The sequence below is a fragment of the Lutra lutra genome, chromosome 13 (assembly GCF_902655055.1).
Source record: "Lutra lutra chromosome 13, mLutLut1.2, whole genome shotgun sequence".
NCBI lineage: Eukaryota > Metazoa > Chordata > Mammalia > Carnivora > Mustelidae > Lutra > Lutra lutra.
In genome coordinates this window covers 76,206,985-76,225,015 of record NC_062290.1, presented here as the reverse complement: position 1 = coordinate 76,225,015, position 18,031 = coordinate 76,206,985, and the positions used below count along the sequence as shown (strand labels likewise).

At 51.8% G+C, this 18,031-nt stretch overlaps 1 protein-coding gene across 6 annotated transcripts in view; it reads right to left on the bottom strand.

Annotated features, from left to right (window-relative positions):
• Positions 1–4,445: 4,445 nt before the first annotated feature.
• Positions 4,446–18,031, bottom strand: part of COL27A1 (collagen type XXVII alpha 1 chain) — a 136,528-nt gene continuing 122,942 nt past the window's right edge. For 5 of the 6 annotated variants that reach the window (XM_047700385.1, XM_047700384.1, XM_047700388.1 and 2 more), the window contains 12 exons: positions 15,094–15,147; positions 14,532–14,594; positions 14,082–14,135; positions 13,903–13,938; positions 13,759–13,776; positions 13,477–13,512; positions 13,165–13,191; positions 10,589–10,654; positions 9,941–10,109; positions 8,904–9,013; positions 6,821–7,039; positions 4,446–5,469 (listed from right to left, as the gene is read on the bottom strand). In XM_047700385.1, the coding sequence (XP_047556341.1) occupies positions 5,323–5,469; positions 6,821–7,039; positions 8,904–9,013; positions 9,941–10,109; positions 10,589–10,654; positions 13,165–13,191; positions 13,477–13,512; positions 13,759–13,776; positions 13,903–13,938; positions 14,082–14,135; positions 14,532–14,594; positions 15,094–15,147 (999 nt within the window). In that variant the 3' untranslated portion in view covers positions 4,446–5,322. The remainder of the gene's footprint in view (positions 5,470–6,820; positions 7,040–8,903; positions 9,014–9,940; positions 10,110–10,588; positions 10,655–13,164; positions 13,192–13,476; positions 13,513–13,758; positions 13,777–13,902; positions 13,939–14,081; positions 14,136–14,531; positions 14,595–15,093; positions 15,148–18,031) is intronic. The other variant, XM_047700386.1, reaches the window with a different exon arrangement.

Here is an 18,031-nt window from a genome sequence, read left to right as displayed (position 1 = left end):
ATGAGCCAATTCCTTATAATAAATCTCTTACACACACACACACACACACACACATCCCATTGGTTCCGTTTCTCTGGAGACCCTGGCTAATACAGAGTGTCCCCCACAACTACCCTCCTTTGTTGAGACTACATCAGCCACACTCTCCTTTTGTTCCCCGTGCCCACAGTCCCCCCAGTGTGGCCTCTTGGTCCCACTTTCCTAACCCTTAACCATGCAAGGTCCTACTCCTCCGGCTGCCTCCACCAGACGCAGAGCCCCTCAGATATACTGTCAGACCTGTCCCTGGGACTCCGGTGGTCACAGAAGGCTCGGCAGACAGAAGGGGCTGCTGAGATGTGCATGTCACGGAAATGACCCAGCGAGCCTTGTTGAACAAGTTAGGTGCCTCCAACGTGCTGTACTCTGTGACTACAGCGGAGGACAAGAAGCCTCCCCTGCCCTCACGGAGCTCCCAGCAGGGACAACAGATGTCTGAGTGACTGGACTGTCCCATCTGGAAGTGTGATCCAACAGTGGGGCAGACTCTCTGGGGGGGGTGACAGGATAGGGTAGGCCTCAGGAAATGAGTCCTTCGAAGCAGGCCATGCTGTCTCAAGTTTCATTTCGGAATCATTTTCAAAGAAATGAAAAGAACGTTCTTATCTCATTTCCAAGGCTTCCCACCCCTTCTCCTGACAGTTTTGGAAACCTTGTTTTCCAGCTGTAGGAAAGAGCGGAGGGCCCCGTTCTTGGGACTTGAGCATATGCATTTCAATCTCCAGGAAGACTTAATACTACTTTGACCACTGGGCCTCGACCTGGGAGTCTGTGATTCAGGTTTGGACTGGGGCCAAAAACGTGCATTCGTACCCAATTCCCAGGTGCTTCTGACTCTGCTAATCCCAGGGGCCACGCTGAGCCCCACCTGTCAGCAGTCTTGGGTTTGAATCAAGGCTTTGCCCTGGCCTTGGCAGGTGAGGTCGGGTGCTTCCCCGAGGTTTAGCTACACTCCACGTAAAATGACAGTTGTATCTGGGATAAGGGAATCTCCAAGCCCTTCCGGACCACGGGTTCTGGGGTCTGCGGACGGGGCTCTTCGAGCCACAGCAGAGGAGCAACACCTGGGACAGGGGCCAGGGAGAGGCCCAACTGCACGGGCAATGATGACCTGGAAAGCCTGGAAACTTAGAGCAAAGCTTTCAAATTAAATACAATTCTGGCTCTGAACACAAGTGCCTATGATTTGTTCTTTCTCCTCCGGGAGAAGGGCAGCAAACCTCTGGTTTATTCAAGATCCCGGGGTGGGAGGACCAAGCTCAGAAAGGAGGAACTCCAAACCAAAGGCCGGGAAATACACGTTCCAGATTTGGCAGGTATAAATATGTCCTAATATGTCCCAGGTATCGCATGGGGTCATACCTATGCTAAAAAAAAAAAAAAAAAAAGCCATTGCGTATCTGAAATTCAAATTTATCTGCATGACCCTGTATAGGTACTTGCTAAATCTGGCTAATTATCTCTCACTCCCTTCAAGACAGGTGCTGTCGTGGTCTCTCACAAGAATCTCGGGGCGCCTGGGTGGCTCAGTCATTAAGCGTCTGCCTTCAGCTCAGGTCATGATCCCAGGGTCCTGGGATCGAGCCCCACATAGGGCTCTCCGCTGGGCGGAAAGCCTGCTTCTCCCTCTCCCACTTCTCCTGCTTTGCGTTCCCTCTCTCGCTGTCTCTCTCTGTCAAATAAATAAAATCTTAAAAAAAAAAAAGAATCTCATAGGTAAGAAATGCTCATGTTGAGGCACTGTTCACAGGCGTCTCCAGATGGAAACAACCCAAAAGTCCATCAGTGCGTGAATGATTAATCAAAATTGGTACTGTAAGGGCCTACTTAGCCAGAGCGAGCCATTTTGTTGTTTATGCAGTAAACTTAGATTGAACCTGCCCCTTCCCCCCAAGAGGAAAGCGCTTAGAAACAGAATTGGTGAAATACGGCCAAATAGCCCCAATAATGGAGCACAGATACCAGGACATGTCAGGCTGGGCCAAAATAACGGAGCCCAGATACAAGGACGTGTCCGGCCAGGTGGAAACGTCCAATCAGTGATAGCGCACGTATTACCTCCCTACCCGCTAAGAACATGTTCGGCCAGGTGGAGATATCCAATCAGGAAAGCACCTCCCTAACCACCCAAAAATGTGGGCCCTGCCTTTTGGGCGCCAATTCTCACCAGAGTGATAGGCTAGTTCAAATAACTACTATAGGGTGAATTGTAATTCAATTGGCCACCTGTGTGTGACCAGGCTCAACCACATGGCTTTTACTCTATAAAAGTCTGTGAGGCTGGGAGGGGTCCCCTGGCCGGTCAGTTTGATCCTCGATGCTTGGCGAGAAATAAAGCTTTGCTTGACCTTCGCTTTGTATCAGTCTCGCTCCTTTTGTCTACGGACCCTTTCAGTACTACCATATGGTGGAATATTAGTGAGTCATAAAAAGGGATGAAGGGTCCTCTGTTGTGAGCTTCTGGGGTGGTGGTGGGGAGAAGATGCTGAGTTGGCTGAACTTCCCAGATGCAAAACAGGATTCCATCAATCTGAAATAGGATTATTTTTGTGTGAGATAAGCCACAGTAGGCAAAGTCAGAAGGCAGGGTAGTGGTTTTCCAGGGGCGTGGGCAGAGGGGAATGAAGAGTGACTGCTTCACAGGTATTTCCATTGGGGGTGAGGAGAATGTTCTGGAGCTAGACGGTTGCACAGGTTGTACAGGGTGAATATATTACATGTCATGAATGGTGTCTTCTGTATATGTTACTACACTTAAAAAAAAAAAAAGGAATGGCTCATGTTAACCTCGGTATACCTCCTCCCTGTGTGTCACGGGTTGCAAAAGCCACGTCGAAGGCCTAAGCTTATTACCTGTGAACGTGGCCTTACATGGGAGTAGGGTCTTTGCAGACGTAATCGAGCCAAGATGGGCTCATTAGGGTGGGTCTCATCCAGCGGGACTAGTGTCCTTATAAAAAGAGGGGAACACGGAGCCGCACCGGGAGAAGCCGAGGAATGCCTGGGGCCATCAGAAGCTGGCCGAGGTGAGGGACCTCTCCGAGAAGCATCAGAGGGACTATGGAGCTGCCACCACTTGGATTTCAGACTTCCAGCCTCCCGAACTAGGAGAAAATGCATTTCTGCTGTTTTAAACCTCTAGGTTTGTGGTACGGTTATAGCAACTCTAAGAAACAGATGCGCCATGGACCTAGACCCACTCACTTTTAGCGCTCATCTCCCCGCCCCACGCCCTGGTGCCAGTACCTCCCCCTACCCACCTCCTTTGGGGGAAGCATCATCCTCTGGGCATCGTTTCTCTCCGGACCGGCCAGAAACCTCCCTCTGGGCTTTTCAAAGAAGCACACAGCCACAGATGCATCATTCCATTGCCTCAGTTTTAAATATTTATTTAAAATCCAGAAGGGAAAAGGAGTAACAGAACCCACTGGGGTTTTAACACACTGACATGTGGACAGACATGAACAAGGACAGCAGAAAATCCCAAGAACAAGACAGAGGCCAGGTGGAGACTGGCGGGGTGTGGGAGCGGGGTGTGAGGGGCGGGGAAGTGAGGGCTGAGATGAGGCCCGAGCTGCTGCAACACACTTCCATGGGGAGCGACTGTGCTGGGGCGGGAAGGCGAGGCATAACCGGAAGTGTCTGGCGGGGAAGGTGGGCCGGATTGAGGTATTAAATAATGAAAATAAAATCCAATTCCCAAAGAGACACAACTTTAGAAGGAAAAAAAAAAAAAAAAAGACACAAATAGACGTTCACATAAAATTTCCCCTTCTAGAAAAATAATTCCATACTTAAAATAACCTCAAAATCCCACCTGGGTGCTGACTGGTTCTCTGATAGAGGGCAACTCAGATAACACTGACTCTCCCCAACATGCTGAACCCCGAGATCCCCATAATTACTTTTTCTCCTCAGCCCCCATTTACACTTGGAGCTAATGACATCAGGTCTCTAGAGGGTTTAATGATGATGGAAAAGCAAGAGTGATGGCCATATCTTGGAAGGGACAAGCTCCTGGAAGGGAGGATCTTAGGGAATGGTCCGGGGCCTTATAAGATGGCTCCAAATTGACATTCTATCTCCAAGGCCAGTGCCGACCCAACACCGCCCTTACAGATAGTTTCTTCAAGGCCAAGACTTCTCCCATGACTCTCCAGTCTAGATCCCACCTTCCAAGATAAGCCTAACTTCCCTCTAGGGTTGTGACAGGCCAAGGCCAAATCCTTCATGCTCAGGCCTTCCCCCTACCTTAAAAGGACAAACATTTCAAAGTCCATAAATTAAAAGGTAAATCTTTTCTGCTTCTGTTTCTGGTAGGTTGTTTTTTTGTTTTTTGTTTTTTTTTCCCTTTTTTTTTTTCTTTCTTTTTTTTTTTTTTTTGGCTTTGCATTTTTTTTCCTTCCTTTTTCCTTCCCCTCCCCACACGTAGTCGATTACCTGATGAGCACAAGGGGGATACTAGGAACACTTTTAGAGTCTCCAAACTTTGTCATTTGGAGGAGAGAGGAGAATGTGGACAACAACCCACATCGAAATGGTTCTTCAAAATCTGTGGCATAAACGGTAGCACCTTCAGAATCTTAAATAGGTTTTCTTTTGTTCCTTAAAAAAATCACATACGCTAGGAGACAACGAGCACCATCGATTTCACAGTGGGAGGTAGCTAGCATGAGCATCCCCCACCCCCTGCCCTGGGTGTCGCACTGCCCGCTCTTGGCCTCCACTGCTTCCCACCCTCTGGCTGCTCCTTCTCTCACCTCTTTCTCAGGTGAAAAAATAGTAATGCACCTTCTTTGTGTTTGTTTAAATAAAATATATATACTTCTTTCTTTCCTTTTCTCCTTTTTCATGTCTCCTCTCTAATATTGCACATCAAAGCTCCCTGGCAGGGTCCAGCTGGCGAGATGCCCCCTCCCCTTGAGCTGGCTGGAACGTGGGGCTCTTTGGGCAGGAAGCTGGGGAGGGCAGGGGGTGGCCACAGAGCTGGGAGACAGGCCGCAGGGCTCAGGCGGCTTGCAGGCCCAGCTCGCTCTGGCTGGCTCTTTGGTTGGTCTTTGGGGCTGAGCTGGGATCACTGAGTTGGTCCCAGGGATACCCAGTCCCCTGCCACCCGCCCCCCTCCAGCCACTTCTACCGGGCAGACAACAGCTGCGGCCTACCCAAGGATCCCCAGGCAGGTGAGCGGCCTCTCCTGGGCCCATGTGCCCCTAGGTCCCCTCCTTTTGCCTCCTCCTCCTCTTCCCTCCCTCTCGAGGCCTAGAGGAGCCAGGAGGTCAGAGGTCAGAGGAAGCACGCAGGTCCAACTTCGAGTCGGTACTGCTTCCCTGAGGAGGCAGGAGGGAGGTTGTCCACGCTGACGATGGGCAGCTGCTGGGGGTCCTGGGTCCGGAAGGTGAAAAGCGTCTGGTGCCAGCGGCCATCCTGGACCTGAGCGGAGAAGGAAAGGTACACGTGAAGCTATCACGACCCATGTCATCTATGTGCACATGTCCCTGTCAGCTTTCCCACCCTTTGTACCAGGCACATGGCATTTCACTGGAGCAAAGACCTGTATTCGTCCTCTTAGACTGCTGCCACTGTGTCTATGCAGGTAGGGAATGCTGTGACCAGTATCACTCTGGCTAAACCTCTGTGCACGCTCTTCTCCTCTCCTTGGTCCCCTAGAACAGATTTTAGAAGCAGCCAGAAGGAAGGACACGTACGTTTCTGAGGCTCTGCGTATATGCTGGATATGCGGGCATACCTCATTTCTTTGCACTGTGCTTTCCTGAGCCCCCCAGATGTTGTGTTTCTGACAAACTGAAAGTTAGTGGCCATCCTGCATCAAGCATGTATCAGTGTCCTTGTTCCAACAGCGTTCGCTCACTACGTCTCTACATCACATTTTGATAATTTTGATAATTCTTGCAGCATTTCAAACTTTTTCAGCATTTTCACATGTGTTTTGGCGGCCTGTGGTCTGTGATTATGACTCACTGAAAGCTCAGATGACGGATAGCATTTTTGATTGGTGACGTATTTTTTAATTAAGATATGCACATTGTTTTTTTAGGCACGATGCTGTTGCACTCTTAATAGACTTCAGTATAATGTAAATAACACCTACATGCACTGGGAAACCAAAAACTTAGACTGTTTTATTGCAATATTCATGTGGTTGCAGCTGTCTGAAACCAAACCCACAATATCTCTGGGGTATCCCTGTATTTGTACAATGACTACCCTGAAAGCCTCTACCAGTTTTCTTCCAAATAGCTTTCTGCAAGACTGTTGGTCTCCCCACATCTTCACTCACACTGCGGATTACTAGTTTTGTTTAATCTTGCGAAACTAGTTTTCTGGACAACTTTCTGACTCCCTCTCCACCAACAACCCTCCCAATCTCAGGTATTTAAAAAATAACCAAAAATGTTAAAAGAAGAAATTAGCCTGGCCAGGGCGGGGAGGGTAGGCAGAGAGAATCGATATACATTCTTCAACAAGAAGGCTTGCAAGTTAACAGCCTATGGAATTTTTATCAGCCAGATCTCCTCTCTGAAGTTTCCCAGAGAGGACGGTGAATACAAGTGATTTTACAAAACTGTTATAATAAAATTATTACACAAAGATAAAAATTATATGTATTTACTCAAATTTATTAATACAATATACTAGATGATACTAATATACTGATGTAATATACCAGTATGTATTAAACTGTTACATATTATTTTATAATAAAAACGCATCTGTTCAACTTGTCTGCACATGAGGGGCCCATGAGGGGCCCCAAGGTTACCTTGCAGCCATCCATTGATACTTCTGGCCGGAACTGACCCCCTGCTTCGAAGATCTGCCCATTCCAGGCCCGGAAGCGCACAGCCCGCTTGGCCGGGGTCTGCCCAACGCCCTCCTGCCACACGGTCATGTTAAGGCAGTGGATGGTGATATGCTGTGTCACCTCAGAGCTCAGCAGGTGCAGGAAATTCATCTGGACCCGGCTGACAGCAAACTCGACCTGCAGCAGATGCAGTGGTGAGGAAGGGCCAGGCCAGCCACGGGGGGTTCTCGGAAACCTCCCCTCTCTCTGGTGGGCGCAGGGAGACGCTCTTTCCTGGTAATCGTTTCCCTGCTTTGCTCCCAGATGTGTGTCTACTTGAGACAACATAGGGAAACCAAGGTCTGTGCAAACTGGTCCACAGCCAAGGAGTGATGAGGAAGGGAAAGCACTAAGGGCCGCCTGAGTGCACAGCCAGACCTACGGGAGTCCTAAGTCACCTGATCCACCCCCGAGGGCATGGGCGCCCAGGAGTGGGAGTTGTCTCTGGAGCTGAGTTGGGATCCCAAAGCCCAGAGAGGAAGAGGAACTAGCCCAAGACTGAGAGGCTCTTCAAGTACGGGAGAAATGAGAAGTGGCCTCCCCAACCCTTCCTAAGTCCCAAGATGTCAGAAATGGCAGTGACCTCAAACAAGGACGGGATTCATGGCTTCAGTGGGTGCTCCAAGAGCCCGGACGGTTGGTTTTCCTTTGTGTGATGCAAGGGCCTGATTGAAGCTTTGATTGCCTAGGCGTCCACCCCAAAGCCTGTGATCTCGAATAAACGCTTTGCCAGCCACGGGCCAGATGAAGAGCCCAGCTGCCTCCCTGCACTGAGCCTCCTTTGTTTTAAACTTTAAGATTGCCGATGCTGGCCATTGGGCCATTTTTTTTTTTTCCCTCTTCCTGTGCTTTAAATTCCCACTCTTATGCTTTCAATTCACCAATTAAGAGTGAGCCTGGGAAGCCCTAAGGCCCTGACCCTGGACCCCAATAATAGCAGAGCCCCAGGCTCATGCACTCTCTCTCTCTCTCCCCCAGAAATCTGGCTGGTTGGTCCCCAGTGTGCTGTGTAGTTTCCACATCCCGTAAGTAACAAATCTTTATTTTTTCCAAGTTTCTTCATCGTGAGGGGCATCTTGTGATCATAGTAAGATCCACAAGGGCTGGTCCAGCCACCACGTTCGAAATGTATAGGCTGAGACCAGTATAAAATGGTGGTCATTGTTCCTGATGGGGATGGTCACCCGTGCAGGTGCCAACTGTGGTCTCCCCACTCTGCCAGGAGGGTCTGGCTCAGAGTCAGAGTCAGGGGGGAAAGGACCTAGCTGGTGGGTGTTCCTTGGTAAGGCTACTGTGTTTCCTGTAGAATCCCAGTGTCCGTCACATGGTAGGAACCCAGCAAGACTTGCTGACCAATGGGCCCACATAGAGATTCTCAAACCCTGGGTCTGACCTAGTCAGGCTCAGATACCTCCTGAAGCCTCCCCAGCAGGGCGGATGGGATGGGATGGGTGTCTGGGTCCCTGCCTCCCCTATGGGCAGGGGGATCCTCTCCCTGGAGCCTGAATCCTCCCACATGGAGGACTTGCCATCCCTACAGACCTACAGTCCACTGTGGGGTGCCCCACTGCCACCGGCCACCCTGGTTTGCTGTTGAGCGACCCTAAGCCACCTCAAGCACTCAGCCCAGAGACGGGCACGCGCAAAGTAGGCATTGAACATCAGCTAAACCTGCATACATGCCTTGGGCACCATGACTTAGTTTGCATGGATGGTTCCTGGTTCTCCAAGCCTGGCCAGCTTGGCCAACTATGTTTTAGGTATGGAGCAGAAAGTTCTATTTGAAACAAAAAACATTAATATCATGCATCGCAGAAGGGCGTAGAAACCATGGATTTAGAACAATTCAGCCCCCGATTTGTAGGTGAGAAAACCAAGGATCACAAAGAAGCCATATAGCAGGACAGTCAAGGCTCAGATCGAAACTAGGGCAGGCGGTGGCCCAAGGCCGGGTGGGTGTGGAGAGGGCCCATGGGCAGTGGATGGGGGTGCGGACAGGTACCTTGGAGGCCGTGATGGGCTTGAGACACGTTTGTCCACCATGGGTGAAGTTGCAGGAAACTTCGATGGTGTCGGATGAGCAGCCAAGGTTTGGGTCCACCCAGTACGTACCTGCAGGTGACGTGGAGGGGGGATGGTACAGGTGTGTGAGGCAGGGGAGCCCAGGGCCCCGTTCTGCAGGTGGACCCCGAACCTCAGGACTCACTGAGCCCTGGTTGGGCCTGAAGTCAGGAGAGGGAGCAGAAAAGGATTCCAGGAGCCACTGAGATGGAAGGGGAGGCTCTGGGCAGAGCTCACAGCTAGCAGAGCCCCTGGAGGGGCCACGCGGCTGAGCACTTGCCCGAGCTGCTATTGTCAAGGGTCCATTTTACAGAGGGGACAGTTGAGGCCAGAGAGCGACTGAATGACCAGCCCCAAAGGATTTAGGGCTCATCTAGTTGAATGGACGCCCCCCCAAGACTAGTGCTCCTCCTAGGGGCTTGTCTGGGGAGGACGGGGAAGCAGTTCCCCCACTTGCTGGGCACCTGTGCCGGCATCTGGTTCCCTCACAGGGCTTCCGAGGAAGCCAAAGGTCCCACAGCTGAAAGACTGGGACAACGAGATGCTGGTCCACTTTCTTGTCAGTGAAGGGAAGAGGTGTGGCAGAAAGGGGGGAAATCCTGGTTCTCTGGGCATCCATGACAGCCCCCTCCCCCAGCCCCTGTACCCTCCTGGCCCTTGGGTGCTAGTTCTGCCAAAGCTCTTGTCTCCTTGCCCTGAAATATCTGTCCCCAGCTTGCAGATCTGTGGGCTCTGAAAGGGTAAAACCACTTGCCCACACTCCAGGAGGCACAAGGTCCGCCATATTGTGAGGCTCAGTGGCTGTTGAGCAGGTAAGGGACTGCTTGCGTCTCTGCCTCCCCAAAGACAGAAACTTGGTCCCAGTGAGCCAAGACTTGACCAGTCCCTCTGCCCAGCCCCTCCTGGAACTCCCCTGCCCCGCCTGCTCCACCCCCAGGGGCAGAAAGCCCTCTCTTCAGACCCCACAGGCCCTCATACCATCCACCATCTTCTGCTCACAATCCATGAGGTCCCGGCAGACCCGGGCGGGGTTCTCTTTGGTGCCCAGGGGCATTTTAATGCTCTGGATGAGGTTGCTGAGGTAGTGTAAGGTTTTAAAGATCTCCCCTCCCTGGTCCAGCACCAGCCGGTCCGGATGGTTGTAACCCTGTCGTGAAGAAAGAGGGGGGCCACCAGCCCCTGAGATCTTGGCCCGGCCCTAGGGTCTTAGCCTCCACAGCCCTAAGTTCTTGCTACTCAGGAGATGTCCCTGAGTTCCTAGGGGCGTGACAGGGCTCCCTCCACTTGACAGATAAGGGAACTGAGGGCCAGGAATGAGGTGAGGGCTGTCATGGGAGGGGACAGGACACGAGGCAGTGGCCTCAAATCCCTCAAGAAGGGGCCAGTGGAGGTGGTCTTTCCGCCAATGGGAGGATGGGAGGAAGTCAGCAGGTTCTTCTGGGCTGCCCTCTCCCTAGACTGCGAGTCCTAAGAGAGCCGACACAGCGTCAACCTTGTCCAGCTCAGGGAACCGATGAGCTATGGAACTCTTGAGGGCAGGCCACATGGCGGGCACTGACCACTCGAGAGCCATCCCTTCTGTCTCCCCCAGGGAGGGATCCCATGTAGGCAGCGGTCTCAGGGTACCTCTGCTTTCAGTGCTCCATGTGTGTCCATCCACGTCTGGAAAGCTGCTCCCAGGTCATCTTGCTGCTGTGCAAAGAGATGACAGGGTGTATATTCTACCCCCAACCCACCACCCCAGGATCCCCTGGGACTCACTAAGAAGGAGACCAAGGGTCTTAGCCCAGTGGCCAAGTCACCTGCCTTCTGTGCAACTCTTTGTCCTTCCTCCACTTACAAAGAGAGTCAGAGCTGACCTTTTCTCTCCCTTTTTCCAGGAATTTCATCATCCACAGGATTAAGTCCAAAATCCTCCACGTGGTTAACAAGACCTGGCCTGAAGGCTGTGGCCTCTGGCCCAGCCTCTCTTCCTTTGCGCCCATATGTTCTATGCACCAGACACACCATTATACTGCTAAGTTGCTAAGCACCATGCTCTATCTGACCACAGGGCCTTTGCACGTGTTGCTTGCATCACCTGGAGCATTCTTCTTTCCCTCCATTGTTCCATCTGTCTATCTACTATTCTGGAGGTTCTCAATCAGGGGCAATCTTGCCCTGTAAAGGATATTTGGTTACATCTAGAGACTTCTTGGCTGTCACAGCTGGAGGAGGGGGTGCTCCTGACATCTAGCGGGTAGAGGCCCGGGATGCTGCCAAACATCCTACGATCACTCACAGGGGACCAAAGAATCATCTGGTCCCCAAATGTCCACAAGTGCTGCTGTTGAAAAGCCCTGCCCTATACTTATCTTACAGATGCCAGCTTCCGCAGGAACTCTGTCCTGGTGCTCTCGCCCCCCAGGCTGGGGGCGGCCCCTTTTTCTGAGGAACTGTCCCACACCTGCACCTCCAGCCCTAGCACGGGGCTTGCCAGAAGCGGTCTTACTGTGAACACAGTGACAGGGAGACTCTGATGTTGGGTAAAGCCCAAGTGGCCCAGAGCCCAGACGCTAGAGGGATTTCTCAAGTTCAAATATCAGCCTTGCTACTTGGTGACTGCAGGACCTGGGCAGGGTGCTTATGGGCTCTCTGCATCAGTATCTTGAGAATGGGCATGACAGTAACTCTCAGAACCTTGAGAGGAATCAGTGAGCTAATCCAGAGGGAGCATGCCTAACGGTGCCTGCCTGCCACAAATATTCAGTATGTCCGCTACTATGCACAAAATTTAAAATCCTCGAATTTTCCTTTTATTTATTTATTTAATTTTTTTTAGAGGGAAAAGGTTTTGTCTGGATCTCTTCACTTTCCCTGAGCCGTTTGGCTTCCTTAGTGATGAGAAGGGCTAGGGAGGGTGTGGAGACGAGGCCAGGGCTGTCCGTTCATTTTCATGGATGATGCTGGGGGGTCAGACAGGGAGAAGTTGAGAGACGAGAAGAGCAGAGAATCCGAGGGGCTCACGGCCCAAGGACTCCTGCTGGGTTTCCCTCAGCCACTGGGGGGCAAAAGGGGCGGGACGCGCTGTCAGGGCCTGACCATAATCCTCAACAGGGGCAGTGGTAACAGGGGACGGGCCTCTGAGCAAGGAGGCTCAGGAGGGGCCATACGTTCAGGCTGGTACCCACCAGGGAGGAACGCAGCCTCCCTCCTCCAGTCTGCTCCCTTGCCTGACCCTCTTCAGACTCAGAATCTGAGGGGATGAGACCCTGTGATATCGTGATTTGTAAGAAAAAGAGATTTGGTCTTTGACCCGGAACCTTCCGTCTGGACCCCTCACCCCTGGGGCGGGAGAAGGGATGGCGGTGGCGTCCCTTACCCACGGCTAATGATTCCATCCATCACGCTTACGTAATGAAGCCGCCATGAGAACCCAAAAGGCTGGTATTTGGAGGGCTTCCCAGCCGGTGACCGCATGAGGTTTGGGGAGAGCAGCTCCCTGGAGAGGGCTCGGGAGCTCTGAGAGCCCCTGCCTCACACCTTGCCCTGTGCCTGTCTTCCATCTGACTGTTCCTGAGGTGGTGGTGTTTTTTATAAGAAACCAGTAAGCTAGTAAGTGAAATGTTTTCTCTGATCTAAGAGCAGCTCTAGTAGCCTCATACCAGTGAGGGGCGTGGGACCCTCAGTCGGTCAGAGGCGCCGGTGACAAGCTGGCATCTGGGCAGGGCAGGATGGGGAAGGAGTCCTGCAGGATTGGGAACCCATGGGGTCTAACCCTTCGTCCTGGTGCACAGTGTCAGAACTGAGTTGAACTATAGGGTGCCCAGCTGCTGTCCCCCAAGTGCTCTTTGGCATGGGGAGCACCTACCCACCCCCCAAGCTTGAATTGACACCAGAACCTGTTTAGACCCTCAGCAATCAGCTGATCTGTACCAAGGACGCTGACAGGACCAGGAGCCCAGCCACTGGAACAGCTTCCCAGGTTCAAGGTCAGGGGCACATCCTGCCTAAAACTGGGATTCTCCACTCTCTGCCTCTGGGCTCTTTCTGCTGCTGCAAAGTCCAGGGTCCGGGATGGAAGGACAAAAGTTCACAGGCAATCCTGGGCCTAGCTTAGGGGTCTAGCTATTGTGACCCAGAAAAGAGGTCAGCTGCCAACCACCTCCTGCCCTCCCAGGTCTTACCCCCAGTAGGCAAAAAAAGCACATTCTCCAACTTACAAAGTGAATAGGGCTCCCTGGCCGACCCTGCAAAAGAAGAGGCTCAGTGACTATTTGAGAGGGACTGGGTGTGGGGGTCCCAGGGGCTGTCAGGAGCCTGGAGGGGCCATCCAGGCACTAGAGGACGTGCAAAATTGTTCTCTACTCTTCTGGAGGCTTAGTCCGGTCAGGGCCTCTCTACGCTCTCCTAGAAGTCTGAGGAAGCTTGTGAGGTCAGGGCCAAGACAAGCATCTGCCTGCAAAGCTCTAGGTCTCACTCCAAGCTCCTCCTCCTGCCCTAGAGTTCCAGGGGCACTAAGCACAAGTACCTACCGGTGGGCCAGGCCGCCCTCTGGGACCAGGAGGACCCTGGAGGAAGAGAAGAACAGTGAGGCCCTGAGCAAAGACCCTCCACCTTCCCTACCGCAGACCTCCTGGAGCAGACCCAAACCCAGGGACAGTGATGCCCCCAGTACAGAGGATACCGATGGATGACTGAGGTCCAGAGGGAAAGAACATGCCTAAGGACTTCAGTGGGCATGGGTAGGGGAGCCCAGAGCGCCCACCCTGCCCCACTCCCCTGGCCCACCAGCCCCCGTACCCCAGCCCACTCACCCTCGGACCTTGCAGTCCCTGGAGGAGGACAGAAGCAGAGAGAAACAGTTAGGGAAGCGGGCTGAGCTCTGCCCTCCATCCCTCCCCCAATCCTCCTCTCCCCCACCCGCCGAAGCACTGCCCTCCCCCAGCCCCTCAACTCACCAAGTCCCCTCGGCTGCCTTTGTCACCCTTTGGACCCTGCAATAAATCACAGGCCCCATAAGAGAGGACTCAGAGAGGAAGTTCTATTTCCAAGATGCGGAAACTGAGTCTTGAGCTGGCCCTGGGTCACAGAGACAAGCTCGTCCCTGTGGTCTTCCCGGCCAGCTCCCGACACGTACCGGCCGTCCCGAAGGTCCCAGGATTCCGAGGGGCCCAATGATGCCTTCCTTTCCCTAAAGGAGAGACAAAGGTTTGTGTGTCTTCATTCCAGGGTCTGGGGAACAGAGTCCCAGGGACAGGAGAGGAGACGGCCGCCTGAGTGTCGCATGGTGATAGAAGGGGGACTTCCTCAAGCAGGGGCACAGCCATGCACATTCTGGGCCCCTCCTGTGTGCCTTGTCGGGGGGGGGCAATGGGGGGGAGGGGAGCAGGTGAAAGGGGCTGGATGGCAGTCCCGTTGGCAGGACCGGCAGAAGCAAGGGGATGGCGATGGGGATGGAGGCTGTGGGCAGAGGGGGCTCAAGCCGGAAGGAGCAAGAGGAGCAGAGCAGGCATCCACCCAGCGGACGGCTGGCCAGCCTTGGGCCTGGGCGACTGTCCCCGCTAGGACAGACCATGAGAAGACTCACCATCAAGCCAGGGGGCCCCCGTGGGCCCTGGATGCCTTTCAAGCCAATGTCTCCAGGGGGTCCCTGTGGGAGGCAGAGGAAGGGCTGTCTGTGTCTGGGAGGTCATTGGGTCGGGGCTCCAGCAGCTCCATGACCCCTGGGGGCTGGCCACACTTTGCCCTCCCTTTCAAGAGAGGTTCCAGGGAGAGTAACAAATGTCCACAATTACCAAGCAGGAACCAGCGTACAGGGTCTGTGCTGCATGGTGTAAGCCTCCGCTCTGACTTCAGGGTTATAACCCTCTACGGTTATCATACCCATTTTACAGCTGACAAAACTGAGGCTTGGAGATACAAAGTAACTTGCCTAATGCACAGAGCAGGTAAACTGAGCCAGGCTTAAAACCTAGGTCTGCTAGAAGGTGAGTTCTGGGGACCGAGGATGTCCCTGCTTGATTCTGGAGGCTTTCCAGCCCACACCGTTAGCGCTCAAGAAATCTTTGTCAAGCGAGCGCATGGAGAAACGAACCAGGAGGTGGGTGGATGGGACCCCAACAGGAGCAGGCCAGAGTGGGAATCTGTACCTTGGGTCCGAAGAGGCCAGCCATTCCTGGGAAGCCCATCTCACCAGAGTCACCCTGCAGGGAGAGCGGAATGACGTGGGGTGAGTGGGGCCAGAACTACGATGCCCAGCCAATCACCCGGGGCCCCCTGGGCTTGCCTCCTCCCAAGGACATCACCGACTCCATCCCCAGCCAATCAGATGAGTGTAGACAGCTCACACGTCAGACACCGGTCAGCCTGGGCTCAGAGGGGGCTCAGAGGGGGCAAGGGCCTATGCCCTCTGTCGCACAAGACAGTGGAGGCCAGCTCAGGGATTCCGTGAGGAAGGCTCTAGAACACTTAGGACCTCCTGTTCCAGGTCTTCAAGGAAGAGAATGAGAGGACCCGCAGGCTCTTCCCCACCCATGGCAAAGTCTATCTGTTGTGGGCCTCTACGTGCCAGGGGCTCTGCAGGGATCACCACGCATGTGTGTTCTGACTTCTGCCCAGGGAGGCACAACACGCCCTGTCCACAGATGAGAACACTGAGGCTCGCAGAGGGCAGGAACTTGCTCATATTCACACAGAGGTCACTGCGGGGAGTGATCGGGGATGAACGATTCTGGAGGCCTGGATTATATGCTTAACGTTTAACGGAACTGCCCAGCAGGTTTCCAAAGTGGTTATACCGTTTTACATTCCCGTGAGCAGAGGAGGAGAGCTCCAATGGCTCCATATCCTTGAAAACACTTGATCTGTTCAGTCTTTAAAAATTTTTACCATTCTGGGGCGCCTGGGTGGCTCCGTTGGTGAGGCGTCTGCCTTTGGCTTAGGTCATGATCTCGGGGTCCCGGGATCAAGCCCCGTGTCGGGCTCCTTGCTCAGCAGGGCATCAGCTTGTCTCCCTCTGCCCCTCCCCCTACTTTTGCCCTCTCTCTTTCAGATAAACAAAATCTTCAGAAACAATTAAATGTTTACCATTTTAACAGGTGTGCAGTAGTACCTCATTGTGGCTTTAATGAGCGCTTGCCTCATGACTACGGATACTGAGTTTCCTTTATGTGCTGATTTGCCATTTGTACAACCTGCTCCGAGATGTCTGCTCAAGTCTTTTGCCTCATTTCTTTATTGGGCTGCTTCTTTTCTCATTATTGAGTTTTGAGTGTGCCTTACGTATACCAGACACAAATCCTTTACTAGATACATAATTTTCACTTTCTCCTAGTATGTGGCTTGTCTTGTCATTTCTCTTAACAGCATCTGCCCTTTGAGGAGCAAAAGATTCCAAGTTTGATAAAGTCCAATTTATCAATTTTTTTTTAAAGATTTTATTTATTTATTTGTCAGAGAGAGAGAGGGAGAGAGAGCAAGCACAGGCAGACAGAATGGCAGGCAGAGGCAGAGGGAGAAGCAGGCTCCCTGATGAGCAAGGAGCCCGATGTGGGACTCGATCCCAGGACGCTGGGATCATGACCTGAGCCGAAGGCAGCTGCTTAACCAACTGAGCCACCCAGGCGTCCCGACCAATTTATCAATTTTTTAAATGGATCACGCTTATGGTGTCATGCCTAAGAAACCTTTGCATAACCCGAGGTCTCCAAGACTTTCTTCTATGCTTCCTCCTAAAATTTTTAGCATTTTAGGATTGAGTTCACTTTTGTACATGGTATAAGGTCTCCAATTGTCCTTGCTAGAAAAGACTCTTCTGTATCCACCCAGTTGTTTTTGCAACTTTGTCAAAAATCAATTATCCATGTACCTGTGAACATATTTCTGAACTCTCTATGCTGTTCCTTTGATCAATTATTTGTATATTTATGGTAATACCCTCCCTTCTTGATTACTGTAGCTATGTAATAAGTCTTGAAATCAACCACTGGGAGGCTCCCAACTTTTCCCTTTTCAACTTGCTTTGGTTATTCTACACCTTTTGCATTTCCAAATAAATTAGACAGAGCTTCTTATTTTCCACGAGAAAGGTCTGATGGGATTGGGATTGGGTTGGACCCATATACCAACTGGAGGAGAATGGCCATCTGAACAATGCTTAGTCTTTGACCAGTGAACACAGCACCTCCATTGACCTCGGTCTTCCCCAGCATATTTTAGAAATGCTTTCAGTTTTTCAATGCACATTTCTTGTACACCTAGTGTCACAGGTATCTCTACGTATTTCCTATTTTTCTGCTACTATAAATAGTATTGCCTTTTAGATTTGGGGTTCTGATCGTGGCTGGTGTACAGAGACACAGTTCCTTTGTGCTGCTGTCCGCCATCTTGCTGGAGTCACTTGCTCTCATAGCTTGACTGTGGATTCCATTGGATTTTCTCTCTAGACAATAATTTCATCTACAAATGGAAAGATGCATTTCTTCTTTTTTGATGTGAGTGCCTTTTCTTTATTTTTCATTCCTGATGGCATCGGCAGGAACTGTGAGCACAATGTTGAACAGAAGTGAGAACAAGTATCTTCGACTCGTTTCTTCTCTGACTGATTCAGCCATTCACTATTAAGTATGATACTGGCCACCCATTTTTCACGAATGCCCTCTTCCCAGTTGAGGAAGCTCCTTTTTCCTTACCAAGGGTACGGAGTGCTTTTATCAGAAATGGAGTTGCATTTTGCCAAGTGATTTTCTTGCATCCACTGTAGGATCAAATGGGTTTGTTTTCTTTCTCAGTTTGTTAATATGGTGCATTACACTGACTTATCTTCAAACATTATACCATCCTTGCATTCCTGGGATAAACCTCATTTGGTCTTGATGTACTATCTTTTGTTTTTTTAAAAGATTTTATTTATTTATTTGACAGACAGAGATCACAAGTAGACAGAGAGGCAGGCAGAGAGAGAGGGGGAAGCAGGCTCCCTGCTGAGCAGAGAACCCAATGCGGGCTCAATCCCAGGACCCTGGGATCATGACCTGACCAAAGGCAGGGGCTCTGACCCACTGAGCCACCCAGGTGCCCCTAGATGTA